Source organism: Lonchura striata, chromosome 7, assembly GCF_046129695.1.
Source record: "Lonchura striata isolate bLonStr1 chromosome 7, bLonStr1.mat, whole genome shotgun sequence".
Taxonomy (NCBI): Eukaryota; Metazoa; Chordata; class Aves; order Passeriformes; family Estrildidae; genus Lonchura; species Lonchura striata.
The window spans coordinates 36,709,367-36,729,499 of record NC_134609.1 but is presented as its reverse complement, the minus strand read 5'-3'; the positions used below and the strand labels follow the sequence as shown (position 1 = coordinate 36,729,499).

Here is a 20,133-nt window from a genome sequence, read left to right as displayed (position 1 = left end):
TCTTCTGCATTTCCCATGGTAGGAGTTGAGGGAACAGAAGTGAGGCTGATGTCTCTGTGTTTGATAGATAGCCACAAAATTGTGGTGGGTGACAGAATTTTCTGACATGTCCAGTTAAAAGTGGGAACATCCAATCACTGTGAAGAGTTTCATATGAGAGAGCCTTGTAGTTAAGAAGGCACAGTCCAGCATACACATATGTAATCCAGGAATTTCTAGGCAGGCAGTGGAGGTGATTTGGACAGCTCTTCCTGATTTTGACAGCATTCAGAGCTGGCAGACTGCTTTTGTCTTGGTGTGTGAGTGGAAATGGTCACATGAAGCTTTCAGGTTGACTGCACTATCTCAGTTAGGTTTGGGGAAAAGCTGGCATTCAGTTCTTGTCCAGTGTCAGCCAAAGACTTGGGGAGAATTCAGAGTGGAACATTAGTATGGAAAAAAAATCTGAGGATAGGGATAAGTTATGAGGCCATGGCATGTGCAGCTTAAAGGAAAGACAGAAGGGAGATATAACTGTCTCAGTAAGCACAAGGAGTCACCATAAAGGAGTCTGAGGCAAGTAATTTTCATCAGTCAGGAACAGCAGAGCAGGTAATGAAATGCCTAAGTGTGCACCAGAGAAAGTTTAGTTGGAATCCAAGGCAGGTTGAATGAATTCCAGTCCCTTTTTCCATGAAGCAGGGGGAATGCTGGTGGGTAGGGGACTCAGTGCCATGGGGGAGTTACCAAAAGCTGGACTTTGTGCTTCAGTCAGAAGATGCCATAAATACTGTTCCTAACTGATTCCTTCCTTGTCCAAGGGAGGAAATTTGTGCCAGAGAACTCAAACTCTCCCAAGTGCCTCACTCTGAGAGGCAGAGGAAGACTCTGTGGGGTGGTTTTGGGGGCGTCAGGATTATAAAAGCATATTGAGTAACTGCATGTCAGCTGTAAAATCACAGAATGTCCTGAGTGGGAAGGGACCCACAAGGATCATGGAGCCCTGCCCAGGACACCCCAGCAATCCCACCCTGTGCCACCCTGAGAACATTATCCAAACACTCCTGGAGCTCTGGTAGCCTTGGGGCAATGCCCATCCCTTGGGAGCCTGTTCAATGCCTGACTACCCTCTGGTGGAAGAACCTTTTCCCAAAATCCAGCCTAAACTTCTCCTAACACAACTTTGGGTCATTCCCTTGGGTGCTGTCACTGGTCACCAAAATATCAGTGATCCAGGAGTGTGCCAGTAAGGCTGACAGGGTGTGGCAGTTCATGTGCTGCAGCTGCTTGTGAGCGTGGCTGGAACACAAAGGAGCAGCTGTGGCATCCTCTTGTTTGGGATGGATGCTTCATGGAGCAACCACCTGGGGAGAGAACTGCCTTGCTTGTATTTGAACCAGGTTGACTTCAGCGTGGTTGATGCAGTGGCTTTGCAGGGGAAGCTATGGAGAATTTTATTGGAATTTCTATTTATTGCATCATTAGCAGCAGTGAAAGCTTTGCACTGTACCAGCAGGCTCCTTTGGTTTGTGAAGGGTTTGTAAATCCACTGCTGAGCTCCCGCAGTGCAGCAGAGCCTTGTGTGGGACCCCTGCAAATAAAATCCCAGGAGTGCTCTTTGGATTCATTACCTTGCCACAGGATTGTGTGGAGGTTTGTATCAGAGTCTGTGAGTTAGAAAATATAAGCTATTCAGCATAGATGCTCTAGTTTATGTGTGCACAACCAAGTTAGCCAACAGCCAGGGGGCAGCAGAAGTTGGTGGGCAAGAGATTATGGATGTCTGTGGGAGCGTGTTCTTGTAGCAGGTACCTGACTTGTGCCTCCTCCTTCTGCTGGATGAACAAACACCTCAGGTCCTCCTGCTCCTTCTCCCCTTTGAGGCTCTGAATTGAGCTTCTCTGCAGCTCCACACATTGCTGGCTGTGCTTCAGCCCTGGCTTTGCTTCTGCTGATGAAGGAAGGATGTGGAAGCAGGACCCTCTTCCCTGCTAGGCTGAATTAAACTCCTGCAAACTTGTACTTCTTGGAGAACTGAACACCAAGATCAAGCAGAAAACACTGTGAACTCTTAACAGGCAATGAGGGAGCTGTATTTCTTAATAAAACTGTATACAGCAGTTCCATGGAGACTTAGATATTGGGATTTTTCAGAGTAATGGCTTCACTCACATTCTTGCAGCTCCACTGTCCTGTGTGTTTTCCTGCAGGAGGGTTGGAAGTTTATTCTGCTTCTGAATTTTCCTCTTATTCAGAGAGCATGCAGGACAGAAAAACTGCTGTGTTCCATGGTACCAGGAGCATTGTCAAGGGCAGGGATGGCAGCAGCAGAACCAAGTCTGGAGAGCAGCTCCAGAGGGAGGAGATTGCTCAGCTCTTCCCCCTCCCCATCCCTTTAATTTATCATATGTGTCCTTTTTCCTTAGCATTACTGATTCCTTTTCTTCAGGTTTCCTTCCTGTCGTTCCCTCACTGCACAGAATTTCAAAACACTGATCTGCTCAGAGCCTGCAGGAAGATATTTTCATCCATGGGGCTGAAGTTCAGGTGCAGCCATCTTTACATAACCTTTTTTTAATCGCTCATTAAAGCGGAACAAGTGGCTGGTGATGGGAATGAATTTTTCCCCCTTGCAGGCAACACTGGCTTGCCAAGGTCAGTGAAATCTCCAAAGCTTCTCTCCAATATCAGGTGTGTTATGGACAAATTCAATTGGGGAGGCTAATTATAGATAAATCAATTAACAAGAATTTATTAAGCAAGCAGTATTAAGCAAAAGAACAGCGCTGGGCGACCGGGGAGCCTCTGCTCTGCCACGGCGACCTTCCCCCTTTGACCTTTTTGTTTTTTTAGTCCCCTTTTTTTTTTTTTTTTCCAGTTGATGTATTTTCTCTCAATGCACTCTGCGCCGGTGCAATTGGTTGCTAGGGGGTCTTTTTTTCTGCCCTTGGTGGTCATAGGAACGAAGGCTCCTCATCTTCCTCGCAGATTGTCCTTAGCCTAAAAGTTAACTTGTATATAATTAGTTACACAGTCTTCTATGCTAGTAGCATTTCCTACTCAGTTCAAATTGTTATCTCCTTTAACGCTCATTTTGATGAACAAAGACCTTTTTATTTATTACAAGGTCTGCTGGGATTGCACTGCTGCTGACAGATGGACATTTTGAACCTGGCTGCTACAGATTCACTTAGGCAGAGGGGGGAAAGTGTGAACAGGAAAGCATTTGGAAGATTGGATTTTTCTCATGTGAAAATAGCTCCCATTTCTTTCATTTCTTTATTATTTTTTAAGGTAAAGAGAAGCAATGGTCCAGGCTGGGTTTGGCATTTCCTCCTGCCCATTTTCATTCCTCCTGTTGTTGGCAGCTCTGAACATCTTTAAAGCTGTGTCTTTGAGTGGGTTTTACCAAATAATGCAGTAATTACATTTGGGGGCTCTTTGTAGGCTGTGTCCAGAGCAGGCTGAACTTCATCTTGGAAAACCCAGTGCTTTAGATCTATGTCCACGGAAGAAACCTTTCAGCATAATCATCCCCCCACAAAGAATTAGTTTTTTAACTCTTCAATCTTCCCAAAAAAAAAGCCTTTAGAAACTTTCCCCTTCCTTTTTTTCTGGCAGTAATTCAGTCCCTGTGCAAACACTTCAGCTTACTCACAAATACATTAAATTTTTTTGGATGGACGAGGTTGCTCAAGGATGTAGGGAGATATATAGTGTTTTCCCCTTTCTTTTTCTTCCTGTCATAGTTGTATATGCAACTTGACAAGAGATCCTGGCAACCTCCCTCTCCAGAACAGTAAACAGAGCCAGTGCTGCAGTAGTTTGCAGATAAATAATGTATTACAGCCTGTCAAATAAAGCTTTGAGCAAATACCACTTTAAAGGGTCATATATTATGAATCTGAATATTACTCTACAAATAATTATTTCCAGATCCTTTTGATTCTTTATTATGTACAGAGCAGTCTGGGAACAGGTCACCTTTTTCCACTACCCCTAAACCTGATAGAATTAGTATTAGCAAGATTTCTCCCTTGGATGTTTTGTTTTTTTGGTTTTTTTTCCCAGCCTGCAGAAAGAAGCTCAAAGATCATCCCTCAGCACTTCTCTCCCCATCCAAATGTCCTTGAAGATATATTTCTCTTTGCTATTTCAATTAGGAATGTGGCACATATATATTTATTTACTTGAGATCCTTGCTTTGAGGTTGTAGGGAATGCATCATCTGTTTGATTGGTTTTTAGGAGAAACCTTCCTAGAAATTTAGGAGCCTCCTAAAATATAGCTGGATATTTAGCTAATGTGAGTGTTTGAAGAGGATAGGAAGTATATCCTTTTGGCATTGCTTTAGGAAAAGTCTGAGCTGTGTTTTCATCGTGCTGGCTCCAGTTACAACTGGGTGTTTCCCTCCTGCACTGATGGGATTTGGTGGATCCCAAATGCTGTTTGTGCCTGTGCCAAGTGCAAGGGCCCAGAGGTTATTTTAGCCGTTTTCTTCTTCAGCAAACAAAGCAAGAGACACAAGCCACCAGTGTGTGTCCAGTCCAAAAATGCCAGGTTAGGAAGGAGGGGCATAATCAATTTATCCCACTTTTCCATGGGAGGTTTTGACAGCCACTTGTGGTTGTCTGGTGATGCTGAGCCCTCTCTGAGGGCTCTGGTGTCCCCTCCCAGCTGCAGAGCAGGGGCTGCTCTCTTGGGCCCAGCTGGGTCTGGTGGCAGCAATCAAAAAACATTGCTCCTCCTTTTTTAAGCAGTTTTGTCAACTCCCATTCTCTGCTTAGAGGGGATATTTGTTAGCTTATGGCCTTTTCTGACACAGAGATAGGCAACTGAGAACTCAGAAATAACCAAGAAATGTTTTAAAAACTTTTATTCTACTTTGAGTCTCATGTGAAGAGTAAAACAATACAGATGTTATGAGGCACACCATCACAATTGAAAGCCAACTATTTTCTATTTACAATACATTATAAACATTTCTTAATCTATCAATTTTTACCTCACAATGCTTTAAATACCTTAAATAATCTAAAATTACCTTTCAAAAGTTCTACTACAATGCATCTTTCATAGTTCTATTTCTCCAAAGTATCTGATCTTATTTACAAAACCATCCTTTAAAACTTGTTTCTAATTCCATTTCTCTCGCAACAATGTCTGTCCTATTCCATGACATTTCTAAGTCAACAGTTCGTATCTCAAAGTTTACATACAAATACATACTGTGTAAATCTTATATCATACTTTGAAAATTCTCTATAAATCCATTTCCCACAGATTTTAGCACTGGAGTTTTAGGTAGAATCTTCCCCTATTAACACTACTGATTATGACAAATTTACTGAAGAGGAAGGAGAGTCAGTTGGGAAGCGAAACCTTCCCCTGAAAGCGTGTGGTACCCAAACTTGGCTTTTTTCTGGCCAAGTGGAGCTGCTTCATTTCCCACTGGTGAGCCTTGCTGCCAGAAGGAGAGATGGAAGGAAACCAATGTCTGCATTTAGGAACTACCAGCAGGTTTTCTTTTTTCACCAGGATGTTTCTTGTGTTGGTGTCTCTGAATTGGTTTGGGCTGGATGCTCCTCAGAGCCTGGGATTTGATTTCCTGCAGGGGAAGATGGATTGAGTTATTGGAGGAAAAAAACAATGAAGCAGGAAAAGATATGATGGGTCTGTTGTTTTATGATGGCTCCTTGTATTACCTTTCCATAAAGTTGTGCAATTAAGGAGCTGTAGAAGCTGGGGAAATTGCTTATTTGTCCTCTGCTCTCCTCATGTGAGAAAGCCTTTTTCTCAGAAGGAAGGAGAGTGGGGTTATTTGAACAAATCTAGGAATTTCATCTTATAGAGGAGCAGGAATATGCTCATCCTTCAGGTTTTGGGGGGGAGTTTGGGACTCTTTAACGTGTGTATAAAGTTAAGGGTAGGCTTTTAAATAACAAAAAAAAAAATCAGGGAGTACCCTGCTGTGTATTTGGACTGGCTACTGGGACTGGGCTAGCAAAGCTGGTGAAGTCAAAGGCTGCACCCCATTTCTGCTGCCTTCTTCCCCTCCTATAGGATTTCAGAATAGCCTGGGTTGGAAGAGATCTTAAAGCTCATCTCATTCCACCCCCTGCCATAGGCAGGGACACTTTTCACTGTCCAAGACTGCTCCAAGCTCTGTCCAACCTGCCTTTGGACACTTCCAGGGATCCAGGGGCAGCCACAGCTTCTCCTGGCACCCTGTGCCAGGGCCTGCCCACCCTCACAGGGAACAATTCCTTCTTTATACCCAATCTAAACCTCCCTTCTTTTAGTTTGAAGCCATTCCCTTCTGTCCTGTCACTACAGTTCCTGCAGAACTGTTCCGTAAATGCCTTGGAATTCCTTTCACATCACTTGGCTTTGAATGAATTTTAAAACACAGCCTTTTTATATTTCAAGCTAATTTCTTCAGCACCTCAGGTGTCCTGGCCTGCAGGAAGAACACTGACCAGCATTCTCTCCTCTTTTCTCCTTGCCTCGTGCAGATGCAGAATCCACTGCTGGCACCAAGTGGCTGCCAGTGGAAGCTGCTCCGGAGGTGTTGGACTCGCTGGCCCATTGTGTGTGTGATTTTGGGATGGGGTAGGACCCCCCCCCACCCATCCTCTGTTTGTCCTGGTGGGATGGTGGGAGCACGAGCTGCTCCACCCTCCTCTGGATAATGCTGGGTGAGCACTGCTTTGGCCCTGCTTTTCCTTCTTTAAGATCCATGAAAGGGCACAAGGCTGTCAGAGGACTCATTTGCTGTAATAAACCCCAGAGTGCTGTGCCCTGCATCCCCTCCTTGTAGGGTGTGGGGTTATTTCCCCCCAGTGAACAGAAAAATAACCTGTAGAGTGTCATCCTGTGCATGGAGGCAGATAATTGTAATTACCTGGGAATGGACACTGTTTTTCCTGCTTTTTCAAATACCAAAAGAATTTTTACACTTAACACTGTTTGTAGACTGTGTATTGAGTACTGAAAGACAAATTCCTGTAGGCTTTGCACCCTCCTTCATTTCCAAGTGGTGAGTTGTGCTTGGCTAGAAGATATTCCGGAGGGTAGAGAAACATGGATGTACCTCTGCTCCCAGGAAAGGGGGTGTCAGGGGTAGCTGGGGGTTTTCTTTCATCAGGAATCAATGGGTTTCCACTCAAATCCTTTGAAGCCCAGTTTCTTTATGGATCAACACAATCTCTGACACAGCAGAAAAAAAAAACCAGAATTCCCTCCCTGAAATTTCTCTTAAAATGACATGGCATGCTTATCCCTTCTGTAATTAATTTAAGTGCATCTGACAACAGCTTGGAGTCAAAGAGTTGAACTTCCTTTATCCCTCACTGTGATGCTGTTGCTTTTGCTCAGTTCAGTGGTGGTTCTGTTGGAATTTGGGAACTGGATGTGGACCAGCTCTCACTTCCCAGCCCCTTTCTGGGCTGACCTTTGCAATGAGCACCACTGTATGTGACAGTGGGCATCTGAGTGTTCTGGTTTGTTGTTAGAAATATTCATTTCAAAGTGAGATAAATAATAAGCAGCACAAATTCCATAGTTTCCAGACTTTTTAAATTAAATTCCATAGTTTTCAGGCTTTTTATTTCTTGTGAATACTTTTGTGGTGTATCAGTAGAAAAATGAAAAGTATTTAAATTTTTCCTTTCTGGTCTTTTCTGCATCTGGTAATACAAAACAGATCACAATCTGAAGGTTTAGTTAAAAAAAAAACTGCAAGGAGTTGGTTCTTTATTTCCCCATCTGCAGGGCGCTGTGCTTGCTTGTGTTACTCCATGGAGCTGCCCAATGCTTGATCCTTAATGCAGGGCAGGGGGAGAGGGGACTGATGGGCTTTCAGACACCAGCTTGAGATTTTCTAAGCATAGGCACCTCTCAGGAGGTTGATCTGAGATATTTGGACCCATTTCCTAGCCTTTAATTAAAGATGCTACCTAAAGCTCTGCTAAAACTTGGGATATTTTAAGGTTGTTGGTAGAAATATGCTGATTTATGTCTTTGGGGATGAAATTAGGAATATTACAGCAGAAGAAAGCATCAGTGCAGCTTTTGAAGCAGCACTGATAGCAAATTTTTGTGTCCCAAGGGCATTTTCTTTGCATTCTTTAGGCATGACAGAAATGACTACTTTTGCTTTTTAATGAAGAACGATTCCAACAAATGAGTTTTCCCTCTCCTTTCCCAAGCACAGGAGAATGGGAGAGGCCCACGTTTTGCATCATGAGTGATTCCCAAAGCCTGTATCAGATGACAGTAAAAATAACCATTTTTTCCCCCAAAACTGTGTGTGGGCCACTCAGGTGAAAGCACAAGGGGGCCGAGGAGCAGAATTTCTCCATTTGGGATCTGCCTCCTGACAGAGTCACCCATACAAATCCCTCCAGCCTTGGTGCTCCACTTTTCAGGAGTCCCTTGGTTTCCCACTGGGAAAAGCAGCCAAAATCTAGTTGATATGGTAATAATTAAAAATTCATTAGCACCAAAGAGCAGCTGAGTCTGGAATGGTCAACTCAGCAGGCAGCAAAATGTCAATCATTGGTACCAAGTTGTTCCCCATGAGTTTAAAAATTATTTTTGTTGTTTAATGTCATCTTCTGGCTTGTGACCAGCTGGAGTATTGGTCTTGTGTTTCCTGGTAAATTTGAAGGGATATAATCTATCCCAAGTGCTGGGATCTGTGAAGCTGGGTGAAGTTTAATGTTGATGCTTGTAGATTCACAGAGGAGGGGGAAAAGGAAAGGATGAAATCCCCATTACTCAGAGGGCAAAGAGCTGGTGCTCCTACCCAGCACCTTCCCAAGCTGGGGAATGGCTCTTCCCTCCTTCCCTGCAGTGGAAGCCGGGAGACAAACTTCTGCAGGAGAGGTGGATTACTGGAGAAAACCCTTCTCTGCCCAAGGGCTTTTTGGAAGTTCTACAGGGGCCTCACAGCAGCATTTGTGGGAGTCAGGGACCGGAAGGGTCTGAGGATGAGGAGAACTTTGGGAAGGTGAAGTCTGGAGACATCCATGAACTTTCCTTTGCTGAGACACTGGTACAGGCCTTGGGGCAGAGAGGAGTAAAATTAAAGACTTTTGCAAGACTTCTCTTTGGTTTATTAATCACTGTCCCTGTTTAGAGCAGCCATGGAGCCACTCATTAGCCCAGTCCTGTGTGATAAAGCTGGGAGGGATTTCTGAGTTCTGTTTTCTTCCTTTATTCTTCTTTCTTTTCCCCGGGGATTTCTCCCTTCCAGCTCACAGCTGCACGTTATCTCTGTTTCTTCAGGAAGGTCCCAATTTCAACAGGTGTCCTCACACTGGTGCACCATTAAATGGTGTGGTTTTTGTTTCTTAAACTTTTGTTAAGGTTGGGATTGAAGTGCTTGAGATGGTATTTTGTATTTAGATTTAGATGCTTACTTTTATTTATATTGTAAGTTGTGAGTTTTATAGTATTTTATTAATAAGTTATAAAATATTTAATTATTTTTATATAAGGCTTTTTAATGTTAAACTATTTAATTAAGAAATTATACTTGAATTATTTTTACTTTTAATTTAATAACTAATTACTTGAAGTCTGCAATGCGGACTTGTTTAATTATACACTGCTACTTAAATTTATGAAGAAGAAGGTGAAGAAAAACATTTAGCTACCATCTTAAAACTTTTATTTTGTTTCATATATATTGTTATATTTTAAAATTTTAAACTCTTAAGTTTTCTACTCTGTGATATTACACACTTCTAATTAAACTACACTCATAATCTTAGTGCTATCATTCAATTTTGGAAGCCTTCTCTACAGCCTCAGGTCAAATGAAAATTCACCTGAAAGGAGGCTGTGCTCAGCTGGGGTTGGTCTCTTTCTCCAGGCAGCACTGGGAGAACCAGAGGACACGGTGTTAAGCTGCACCAAGGGAATATAGGTTGGGTATCAGGAGAAAGTTTTTTACAGAAAGGGTGATGAAGTTTTGGAATGGCTGCCCAGGGAGGTGGTGGAGTGACCATCCCTGGATGTGTTAAAAACAGACTGGATGTGGCACTGGGGGCCAGGGTTTAGTTGAGGTGTTGGGGTTGGGTTGGACTCGATGATCTTGGAGGTCTCTTGCAACCTAGTCATTCTGTGAATTCTGTGAAATGCAGTGTTCTCTTGGGGGTTACAGTCTGTTAGTACAGAAAGCCTGAAATTCTCAGCATCCAGGACTCCAACAAAGGCTTCTCCCAAGAGCTGTCCAAGGAATTGCACATAGGGCAAATGTGGAGAGACAATCCTGTGGAAAGCAGATCCTAGAACCCATCAGCACTTCTCCTTCACCAGCTTTTCCTGCAATCTTAATTCTTTATGGTGCCCTTTTTATGCTTCATGCCTCAGGTGGAGCTTTGTGGTGCTCCTGGTTTTCATCTCCCTGTTCCCTCTTCCCTCGCAGTTCGAGCGGCATGACCCGGTGGATGGGCGGATCACGGAGCGGCAGTTCGGGAGCATGCTGCTGGCATACAGCGGGGTGCAGTCCAAGAAGCTCACTGTCATGCTCAAACAGCTCAAGAAGCACTTCCAGGATGGAGAGGTCAGTGGCATTCATGGAAAATTTGGGAAAATTTCTCAGCCCCAGGCTGGGCTGAAAAATGAGTTAAGCAATGCCTATCTTCTTCGGAAAAGCATTCACTCCCTGTTGAGCTGTGGTGGAGAGAGAGGGAAGAGCTGGGAGTGCAGTGGTTGGTGTCCAGTGCAGGCTGTAGGTTTATTCCTTATGAAAATAGATGCTGTAATTTTAAAAATTCAATTTGCTGAATAGCACCCTGGGTCTGGAGCCATAGAACAAACACTGAAGCCATGCTCCCAATTCCTGGCTCGACCTTGGATTCGTTAGCTGCTGTGACCAGGCAGTTTATTATTCAGTTATTAACTTCTGGGAAAAATTACTCACAATTTAGAGAGGACTATGTTTGCAGACCCTACACTCATTAATTCAGTGATAGTCCTTGGAATAAGATATCCATATCGTAAGATGTGCTTTATCAGGTAAGGCAAGTATGGGCTGAGAAATTATCGAGCATTAGAATTTTACATCTGCCCCTGTAATAAATGTTCTTTTATTAAGCCAGAATGTTCTTTTATTAACTGGGATATAAACAAGCAATTCATCAAAGTGAGAAGGGATGGAAAGTCTTTGGCTGGCTGTTTTGGAGTTGCTTTCTTCTGACATCAGAACCAGAGTTTATTTCATAACTGGTTTAGGTGCCAAATGTGTTATAAAACACAAGTTCTGACCAGAGTCTGCAACTTTTTTTGTTCCTTAATGGGATTCCTACATTAACAGGAATAACTTGATTTCTCCAGGAAAAAGTGCTTAAATGCAATGTGTGTCTAATAGAAAAATATCAGCTCTGGTTTAGAAGTTTGCAAATTGTTGATTCTTTTGCTGTGATTTTTGTGTATATATATATATATATATATATATATATATATGTATGTATGTATGTATGTATATATGTATAGATATTACTGAACAGTAGCTGGCTGTGTGAGAAAAGAGACAAAGGAATTTCTTTTGGAAGGTTTCCTACAGCAGATGTTTTCTTCCTTTCATGTGTAAGCCAAGACCCTGACATCTGTGCCAGAGGAAGAACTTCTTGTTCTCACCTTATTCCTCATCCCCAAATCAGCCAGATTGTCTTTCTATTTACAGACAGCCAGACTCAAAGCAAATCTTTATCTTCCTTTATTCCAAGGACTTTCAAGGAGAGAAAATGGGCAATAGGACAAAAATTTTATTTGTAAGGAAAAGTATTTGTGAAAAATTCATGATTCCTTGCACTGCTGAGGATGAAATGCCCAGACACTGTCCCAGACTCACCCAGCAAGGCTTTTCCTTGGAATTGCAGTTCTTTTGAGAGAGCTTTCTTATGGAATCTGCCAAACTTTGTCCTCTTTGTCTGATGAAATTACCTTGACTGCACAAGGCAACCCTGGCAGCCTCCAAAACAACAAAACTGAGTTTAATCTAATCTGTAGCTGTTTCCAAGGCTGTTATTCTGCATTCCTGCTTTTGAGAATGATAAGCTTTCTTCTATTAACTGCTAATCTGCTTTCATTATTTTATTTTTCTTGAGGAAAAATCCTATCTTAACCCTGGGTAGGTGAACTTTGTCTATTCAGCAGAGCTGCCACACTCTGTTTTGTCTAACATTTCTTATGAATGTCCTCCCCAAGTTGTACTTACACAGCTGCTTTTCTCCTGGTAAAAAAGACCTGAGTCATCAGCAACATTCAGAACCAATGTATTAGTGCCTCCCGAACTGCTGGAAAACCAAGCTGTCTCTTCAGAAGCCAGTGATTCATGTCATCTCCCACGTGTGCTTCAGGGGCTGGCTGGGTTATTTTTCTGTGGAGATAGCAGGGGGTGGCAGTGAGGTGGAATTCCTTGCTGAACCTGGGTTCCCAGGTGAAAAGCCCTAATTTTTGCAGATGTTTGAGCTGTTGTGTTACAAGCAGGTAAGTGCTTCTGGAGTCTCCCTGCTTATGTTTTGTGAGGATTACGTGGGTGATGAAGGAATTCAGCTGATCATGAATTAAAAGCTGGAGCTACAAATGTCTTGAAAGATGTGATCATTCATCTGTTGATTTGCCTCATGCTGTTCCAGTCCCTGATTTTTATTTTATTTTGGAAGCTGGAACAGAGTTAACACTGACACCAGCCTCACCTATGGGATTCCTCAAAAACAAAAAATAAATTTCCTAACACTGATGGTATTCTTGCTACAGACATTCAATGGTCTTGTCCACCTGAAAGCCATGATTTGTAGGATACATGTGTGCACTGGTTTTGTTTTTTCAGCTGGTGAAAGGACCACAAAGGCCAGGTTGGGTGGGGCTGGGAGCATCCTGGGATAATGGAAGGTGTCACTGCCCATGGGACACCATGGAATGAGATGGACTTTGAGGTCCCTTCCCACCCAAACCATTCCAGGATACCAAACAAGGGTCCATGATGCACAGACAACAGTGCTCCTGGGCCTCAGCATCTGCCATTTTGGGAATTCCAGGAAAATACAAACCTTATGGCTCTTTGCTTAGAACCCTACAAACCCCAGATGTCCCAGATAGAGCAGGCAGATCTCAGCACAAAGTCTTCTGCTGGCCTGGAAGTGGCCACACACCTCATGATTCCTCCAGGCTTTCCACTCTCCCAGTGCCCTACTCCCAGGCAGGGAGGCATCATGATAATTGCAAAGGTATTTTCTCTTGTAGAACCATTGTACAAAACAGAGGGATCTTTGCAGTGCTTCCTGTAGAGGTACTTGATTTACTGGATTATTTTTTTCCCTAGGACAGTATTTAATTTAATTCTGCTGTACATCCTAGTGCTCCTCTCGGGAAGAGGAGCAGGCAGACATTCAAGGAAAGCTTCCTGCAGTGTCACCAGGGATTTCTCCCTTCAGTCAGCTCTGTTGTCTACATGTGCTCTCCCATTTTGCCATCCCATCCTTTTTGGCCCAGATCCATGAGTCCAGGGCTGACAAAGCTGCTGTTGCATGTGTCAGTGCACACGTAGATCATTAGAGCAGGGCCACGTACTCACAGCCAAGATAGGAACAAGCTGCAAATGTCTGTATGGAAAGACTTTTAAAATGTTCTTTTTCTTTCAAAAGACTGGTGGCTTCTTCCCTGATTTTAGAAGTTGTTTGAGCAGAGTTACAGCAGATTGTGTAAATTTATATTTGACAGTACCTGCTGAACACATCCAAGTTGTGGAGCTCTGCTGTGTTCTGCATCTTGGATTTTTAATATCTTGCTCTATCAATCTGTTGTGCCAGGCAGGATAGGAGGAGCCTGAACTCCTCTTGACAAGATGATTTATGTCTCCCAGAGAGGGAGTCTGAGTGGTTATTACTGTGGTGATGATTCACCTCCTCCCTTGGCTCCATGCCGTGGCTCTGCTGCAGGAGCTGGAGGCTCCAGCTCTTGTCCCAGTGATGCTTCAAGTTTTAGCTTTTATATTTTTCAGATTCTCTGCTGCTTTAGTGTGTAGGTCTGAGCTTCCTATTAATTGTTGGTAAGCTCTCTTCACAGAGCAGGGAGACAAAACAATTCCTTCTCTAGCCGGGGACCCAAATACAAGCACCCAAATCTCAGGCCCAATAGCATAAATGACATGGACTGAAGAGAGAAAAACAAGCAGGATGGGACTGCATGGGCTAAAGCTGGAATTGGACAATGAATTCAAATGTACAAATGGAGCAAAACTGATCAAAGTGAGAGACCCTGTGAGCAGGTGTCCATTTTGTGACCATTTTGGTTCATCTTGGGTGCAGCCCTGGCTGAGCTCTTGTGCTGCGCAAGGTTGATCCACTGAGGCCTTTTAATAAATCCCTGCTTTATTCTTTAACTCTGCCCAAGCCTCTGTTCTAGGCCAGCCTTCAAAAGGCATCACCAGCCCTGCTGTAGTTGTGCTGGAGCTGCACAGGGTGATAAAATCAGGTGTAGTGTAACCAGGTGGGGTTCCCAGAGTTGTGTTCATCAGCAGTTCTTCTCCTCAGTATCTCAGGTTGTTTTTCCATGACTATCCCAGAACGTGGTTCTCACCTGAGCACATGCTCACTTGGCCCAGGTAGATGGAGCAGACAGAGATCCTGCCTCCAGCAGCAAAGCAAACTGGGACACTTCTGTGCTTTAGTGTCACCTTCTGCCACACTGGGTAAGACATGGATTCCCCCTGGGATCCCTGAATCTCCTGGGAGAGACCTCACAGTGCACAGGCTTGTTGAGTTGTTGGGTTTTTTTGGGGGGGTTTTTTTGTTGTTTTTTTTTTTTTGCCAGGGTTGGGATGAAATGTGTAGATGGTATTTATTCTTTGGACTCAGATGTGTATTAGTTCTTATCTGTATTACAGTCTCACAAACCCTGAGTTCTACAGCACTTCACTCTAACAAACTAAAAATGTAGCTCTATCTCTCTTTACAAGGTCTTTTAAAGATAAGCTGTTTAATAAAGAAATTACACTTAAATTATTTTTGCTTTTAATTTGATAACTAACTACTTGTGACTTGCAATGTAGACTTTTTAATCTAATTACACAATATTGCTTAAACTCATGAAGAAGGTGAAGAAGGACTAGCTTCTGCTCTAAAATTTTTATCTTGCTTTATATATATTACCATATTTTAAAATCTTAAACTCTAAGTTTTTTACTATGTGATATTACACACTTTTATTCAAACTACACACCTATAGTCTTAGTTTTAGCATTTAACTTTTGAAGCTTTTTCTATGGCCTCAGGGTAAATGCAGTGTTCTCTTGGGGGTCAGTGCCTGTCAGCACAGAAAGTCTGAAATTCTCGGTAACCAGGCTTCCAACATGGACTGTTTGATATTGTCATTGCAAGGGTTCAGGCTTCCAAAGAATTTATCAATTCACCTGTTTGCAGTGGCCTCCTGCATCTGAGGTCTGCTCGCCTAGAAAATGGTTTTCAGTCCCTTCCCGTTGTGGGACTGGTGGGGTCAGGAAGGGAACAAAAGTACAGATCACAACCCACATCCTCAAGTGCCAAGGCTGATTTTTTGGAGTGTGCAGATGAATTCCCTTCAGGCTACAGCTTCAGGCCAATGAGTCACTGTGTCATTGCCAGGAGTGCTCATGATCTCCTTTTCCCATCACCACATGAGGGTCTTTTCTCTGTCCTAGGGGCTGACTTTTGAGGAGGTGGAGAACTTCTTCACTTTTCTGAAGAACATAAATGACGTGGACACGGCTTTGAGCTTCTACCACATGGCTGGAGCTTCTCTTGATAAAGGTATTAAAACCTGTGGGATGTTCAGGTGCTGAAAGCCTGAGGGAGCACAACTCATGCCATGTCTTTGGGAGTTGGGAAGATGTCAGACAAGCCCAGGCTGATAGGTTAAAACTGTACCCAAATTTCAATTCCTCCCTGTAATGAGGTGCTTAGCTTGCAGAATCCATGGATAAAGAGGGATTTCAGGTTTTCTACTTCCACAGTTTTAGATACAGGGAGAAGAAATGCTGACATGTAGCCAGAAGAATGAGGAAGCAGTGGTTTCATGGTGATACCTTCAGAAGGACCATTCTGCTGTGTGCAGAGGCAAGGTGACCTCATGAGTGTGCCACAGGCTGTGGTTCCCAGGGACACCACTGTTTCTTGTTCATCCTCATCTTCTGAAGTTACCTTATTTTTCTTCCTCTACAAAGGACTTCAAAAATTAGTGTAAAAAAATTATTGCAGAGTTATTTTCTGTGGAGGTCTCTGATCCACATGGCAAAGACACAGCAGCTGTGAGACTGGTGATAGGAACTGCTCAACCCTTGTTTTGGTTCAGCTTTGCTCAAAAATCATAGATTTTGTCTAGAAATAAGGGCTGGATGCTGCATTTCTGATTGGAAAGCCAAGCAGTGGCAAACACCTTTGGAGCTCCTGGGAATGCTGGAGGGAAAGAGGAAGAGCACTGGGACACCACTGAGGTCACAGACTAAGCATTAAAGTCTGTCCAGAGACTTTATTGTATTTCAGATAACCACAGTCCAGAGGAGTAGCTTGAATAAACCTCAGACCTGGTGTTTCCTGGAGAACTTGGTAATAATGTGGTTTATTGATCAGACCAATCCATATCCTTCTTCTCATCAGGTTTCCTTTTCTGAGCTGGTCTGTCTCAGGTATGTTCTTAGATCTGACACACTGATTAAAAAAAAAAGGCAAAAAAATCCCAAAAATATATTTTAAACCAAGTCCCACTCTGCTGCCAGGATCTGTCACAAGTGCTTTGGTTTTTGGGTTTTTTTAAGAGGGCTTTTTATTTTTTAACAGACTGAGAATAGAAAAAAAGGATGGCAAACTCATTAAGATTTTTAGGCTAAGTGGAAACTCTTTGTCTGCTACAAAGTTGAAGCTGATTCATTTAGGCAGCTGCAGAATTAAACATTTTGGAAGTCAGCTATTCCAACTGCTGCTGTTGTGGGAATATTCAGGCATTAATAGGTTGTGGGGCAGTGGAATTACAGAGGGAAACAAACGTGTCACATTTCTTCTTGTGTGTGTCAGCAGCCCTTCTCATTTGGGGGGAAAATCATCTGTACTTTTTGGTTTAGATCATCATTACCTTAAGACTTAAAAGATCCTGATAGGATTTTCTTTCATTTAAAAGTTTTCTTTCATTTAAAATACCAAGTCTGTGTGTGCTGCTGCTGCTCTGAGCCCTTTCTGCAGCATCCCAGAGGAGGTAATAGCCCAGCAAATCAAATTTACTCAGTGCCTACAGGAAATTAGCATTTATCCTGTCATGGAATATACATTTTTCCAGAATTTAGGTCTGTGTGCAGTTGGTAAATCAGTGTGATTGTTGTTTAATTATGTGCTATTAATGAGCTTGTGCAGCCACTGAGCTGGGAGTGTTTGTCTGGGGTAAGGGAACCTTCTTTGGGCGGGGATCAGATTTAAGTGAACCATAAATGGGGTGTGCCCTCCCAAAAGTGAAACTTTCACAAGGTTGCTGGTTACAAACTAACAAATGTAAAAATTACACTGGGATGGGGACTAGGAAAAGGTTAGAATGTGTAATCATTTGCTGCTAACAATACAGCAAACATTATTATGATTTTAGAAGGGCTGTTTAAAATTTCAGAGTGGAAAAAATGGCTGGTACCAAACAGCCAGAGCTTGACAGCCTGTTTTCTGTGCTGTTGCTTCTTCTTCTAAAAAAGATCATAAACCTGCATTTTAATGACCCATTTAAAAACACCCAGATTATTTGTTAGCCCATCTTTCATTTTCCCAGCAACATAATAGCTATCATTCTCCTGAATCATAAGCATTCCTTAGAAGACTTCCCCAGCCTGGGCTCACAGCTGGAAGCAGGACAGGAACTGAATTTGGTGCTTATTCCCCTTTTAGGAGGGTGTGAATTGCACTTTTTCTGGCACTGTGTGCAGCCAGGCTTTCCAAGCAGCCCTTCTGCCAGCAGAGAGCTGTGGGATAACTCATTTGGGGTTTAGGGCAAGGCATGGATGGGCCAAAGCACGGCGAGACAGCTGAGCCCACTGCTGATCCATGGCTTGGAGCAAGGCTGGAGCCCCAGAGAGGTTCATGGAAAATCATTTTATTTGAATGATGCTGCTTGAAATGGCTGCAGAGTGGACAGGGGATCTGGAAGGGGGCAGAGGTGAGCTGGAATGCAGTCATGGAATTGCTGCTTGCTTTCCTCTGCCTTGGAGATGGATGGAAGAAGTCAGCCCCCCCTGAAGCACAGCTTGGATTGCTCCTCTGGAATAATGGCAGTGCTGGTAGTTGGGAGGGGTCTCTGGAGACCCTGGTGTCCACCAGGATCCCCTGCAGCTGCTGGCCCTGGGCCACCTGCAGTCAGGTTTGGGATGTCTGCAAGGAATCTCCTTTCTTTCCATATTTCTGGCTGTGGATGTTGCACAAACAGCTCTGCCTTTGGTCTGGCAGCTCTGCTTTTATTTTTTTTTCCCCCTCCCTGATCTTTGTGACTTTCTGTCATGCTCCCTTTGATGTCAAAACAGCTTCTGCTCAGCTGCAGGGCTGCAGTTTGAGGAGACCAAGGAAAATGTGCTGTGCACACAGGATTGCACAAGGCTTATCCATCTCTTTCCTGGAAGGGTGTTCCAGCACGTACTCATGCAAATGATTTGTAAAAAGTTAAATAGATTTTGGTAGCTAAACTGCCAGTGATAGCATCCAACATTTTCAACTGGGAGCCTTGAAATTAAACGTGTGCATCAACGTGAGGCTGATTTCTGAGAGCCCAAAACACGTGTCCTGCCTTTCCATCCTGGAATGGCCCAGGGCAGGGAGCTCTGCTCCCATCACTCCAGTGCCATTTGGAAAACAAAGGCAGCAGCCCAGCTGTCCATTCTTTTGGCCACATGTGTGATTAATGCCAGGTTGGAGGGAAGAAGTGAGTTTTGCCATCTGGTGAGACTCTGGCCTGGAGCGAAGCCCCGTTTGCAGGCACTCAGTGAGGCATTGCTCACAGTGCAGTTCTGGGAATCAGAGTGGAAAAAAAGAATTAACTGTGTCAGACTCTAAACTTGCATAAAATCACTCAGATGGCTCATTAAAGGAACCATTAAAGGAAGGGAGATATCAATGCATGAAATTTTATAAGCTTTTCAAGATAGAAATGTGGAACTGATTCTTGATTATATGAAATTCAGGAGAATTTATATCCCAGAACCCCAAACCTGGACAGGCTTTAGGAGGTGTTCCTCAGACAGCATCTATTTCATTTTGTGAAATGGTAAAGAAATTACTCCAACAGGCTTGCTTCAATTTTATTTGCCTCCCCGAGCTACTTTGTGGTCTGGAGCATGTGTGTGGATGTGAAAGCAGAGACGCTTTCCCTCTTCCTTATGATTCCTTAAAAACCAGCACAGCACAGTCATGCAGCCCCTGTGAAGTCATTTTGGCATCAAGCAAGAATGATGGGATGGAGCTGACACTTGTGCAGTTGGATTAATAAGAGAGGAAGCAGGAACTGGTGGCCATGAGTACAAGTTCCAGCTGGGAAAACTGTGGCTGTGAAAAATAAGCAGGAGGGGAGGGATCAGGAGACTCCCTGCAGAGATGGAAGGACTGGGTAAAATCTCAGCAGAAAAACATAATTTATAATTAAAGGAATTAGGACAAGGGGCAATGGTTTTAAATTGAAAGGGGAGGTTTTGATTTGGTGTTAGGGAGAAATTGTTCCCTTTGAGGGTGGACAGGCCCTGGCACAGGGTGCCCAGAGCAGCTGTGGCTGCCCCTGGATCCCTGGCAGTGCCCAAGGCCAGGCTGGACAGGGCTGGGAGCAGCCTGGGACAGTGGAAGGTGTCCCTGCCCATGGCAGGGGTGGCACTGGATGAGCTCTAAGGCCCCTTCTAAGCCAAACCATTCTGGAATTCTGTGATGAAGAAATCATTCTAACTTTATTTTTTACATGTAAGGCTACAGCTATAGGGTACCTAGAGCATCAGGAAGGAAGGACGGCATCAAGGTGAAGCACCTTGAGAGAAGTTTTTAATTTACAACAACTTAAATGAAATTTGGTGTTTCTGTCTGAAGAAATACAGAGTAATAACTGCTGACTGGAGCTACATCACTCATGGAGAAAAGGAATTTCACTCAAAAAGAATAATTA

General features: G+C 43.5%; 1 protein-coding gene across 5 annotated transcripts in view; it reads left to right on the top strand.

Annotated features, from left to right (window-relative positions):
- MICU1 (mitochondrial calcium uptake 1) overlaps positions 1 to 20,133 on the top strand; it is an 88,670-nt gene that overhangs the window by 64,869 nt on the left and 3,668 nt on the right. For all 5 annotated transcript variants that reach the window (XM_077784795.1, XM_021543867.2, XM_077784797.1 and 2 more), the window contains 2 exons: positions 10,415 to 10,552; positions 15,671 to 15,779. In XM_077784795.1, the coding sequence (XP_077640921.1) occupies positions 10,415 to 10,552; positions 15,671 to 15,779 (247 nt within the window). The remainder of the gene's footprint in view (positions 1 to 10,414; positions 10,553 to 15,670; positions 15,780 to 20,133) is intronic.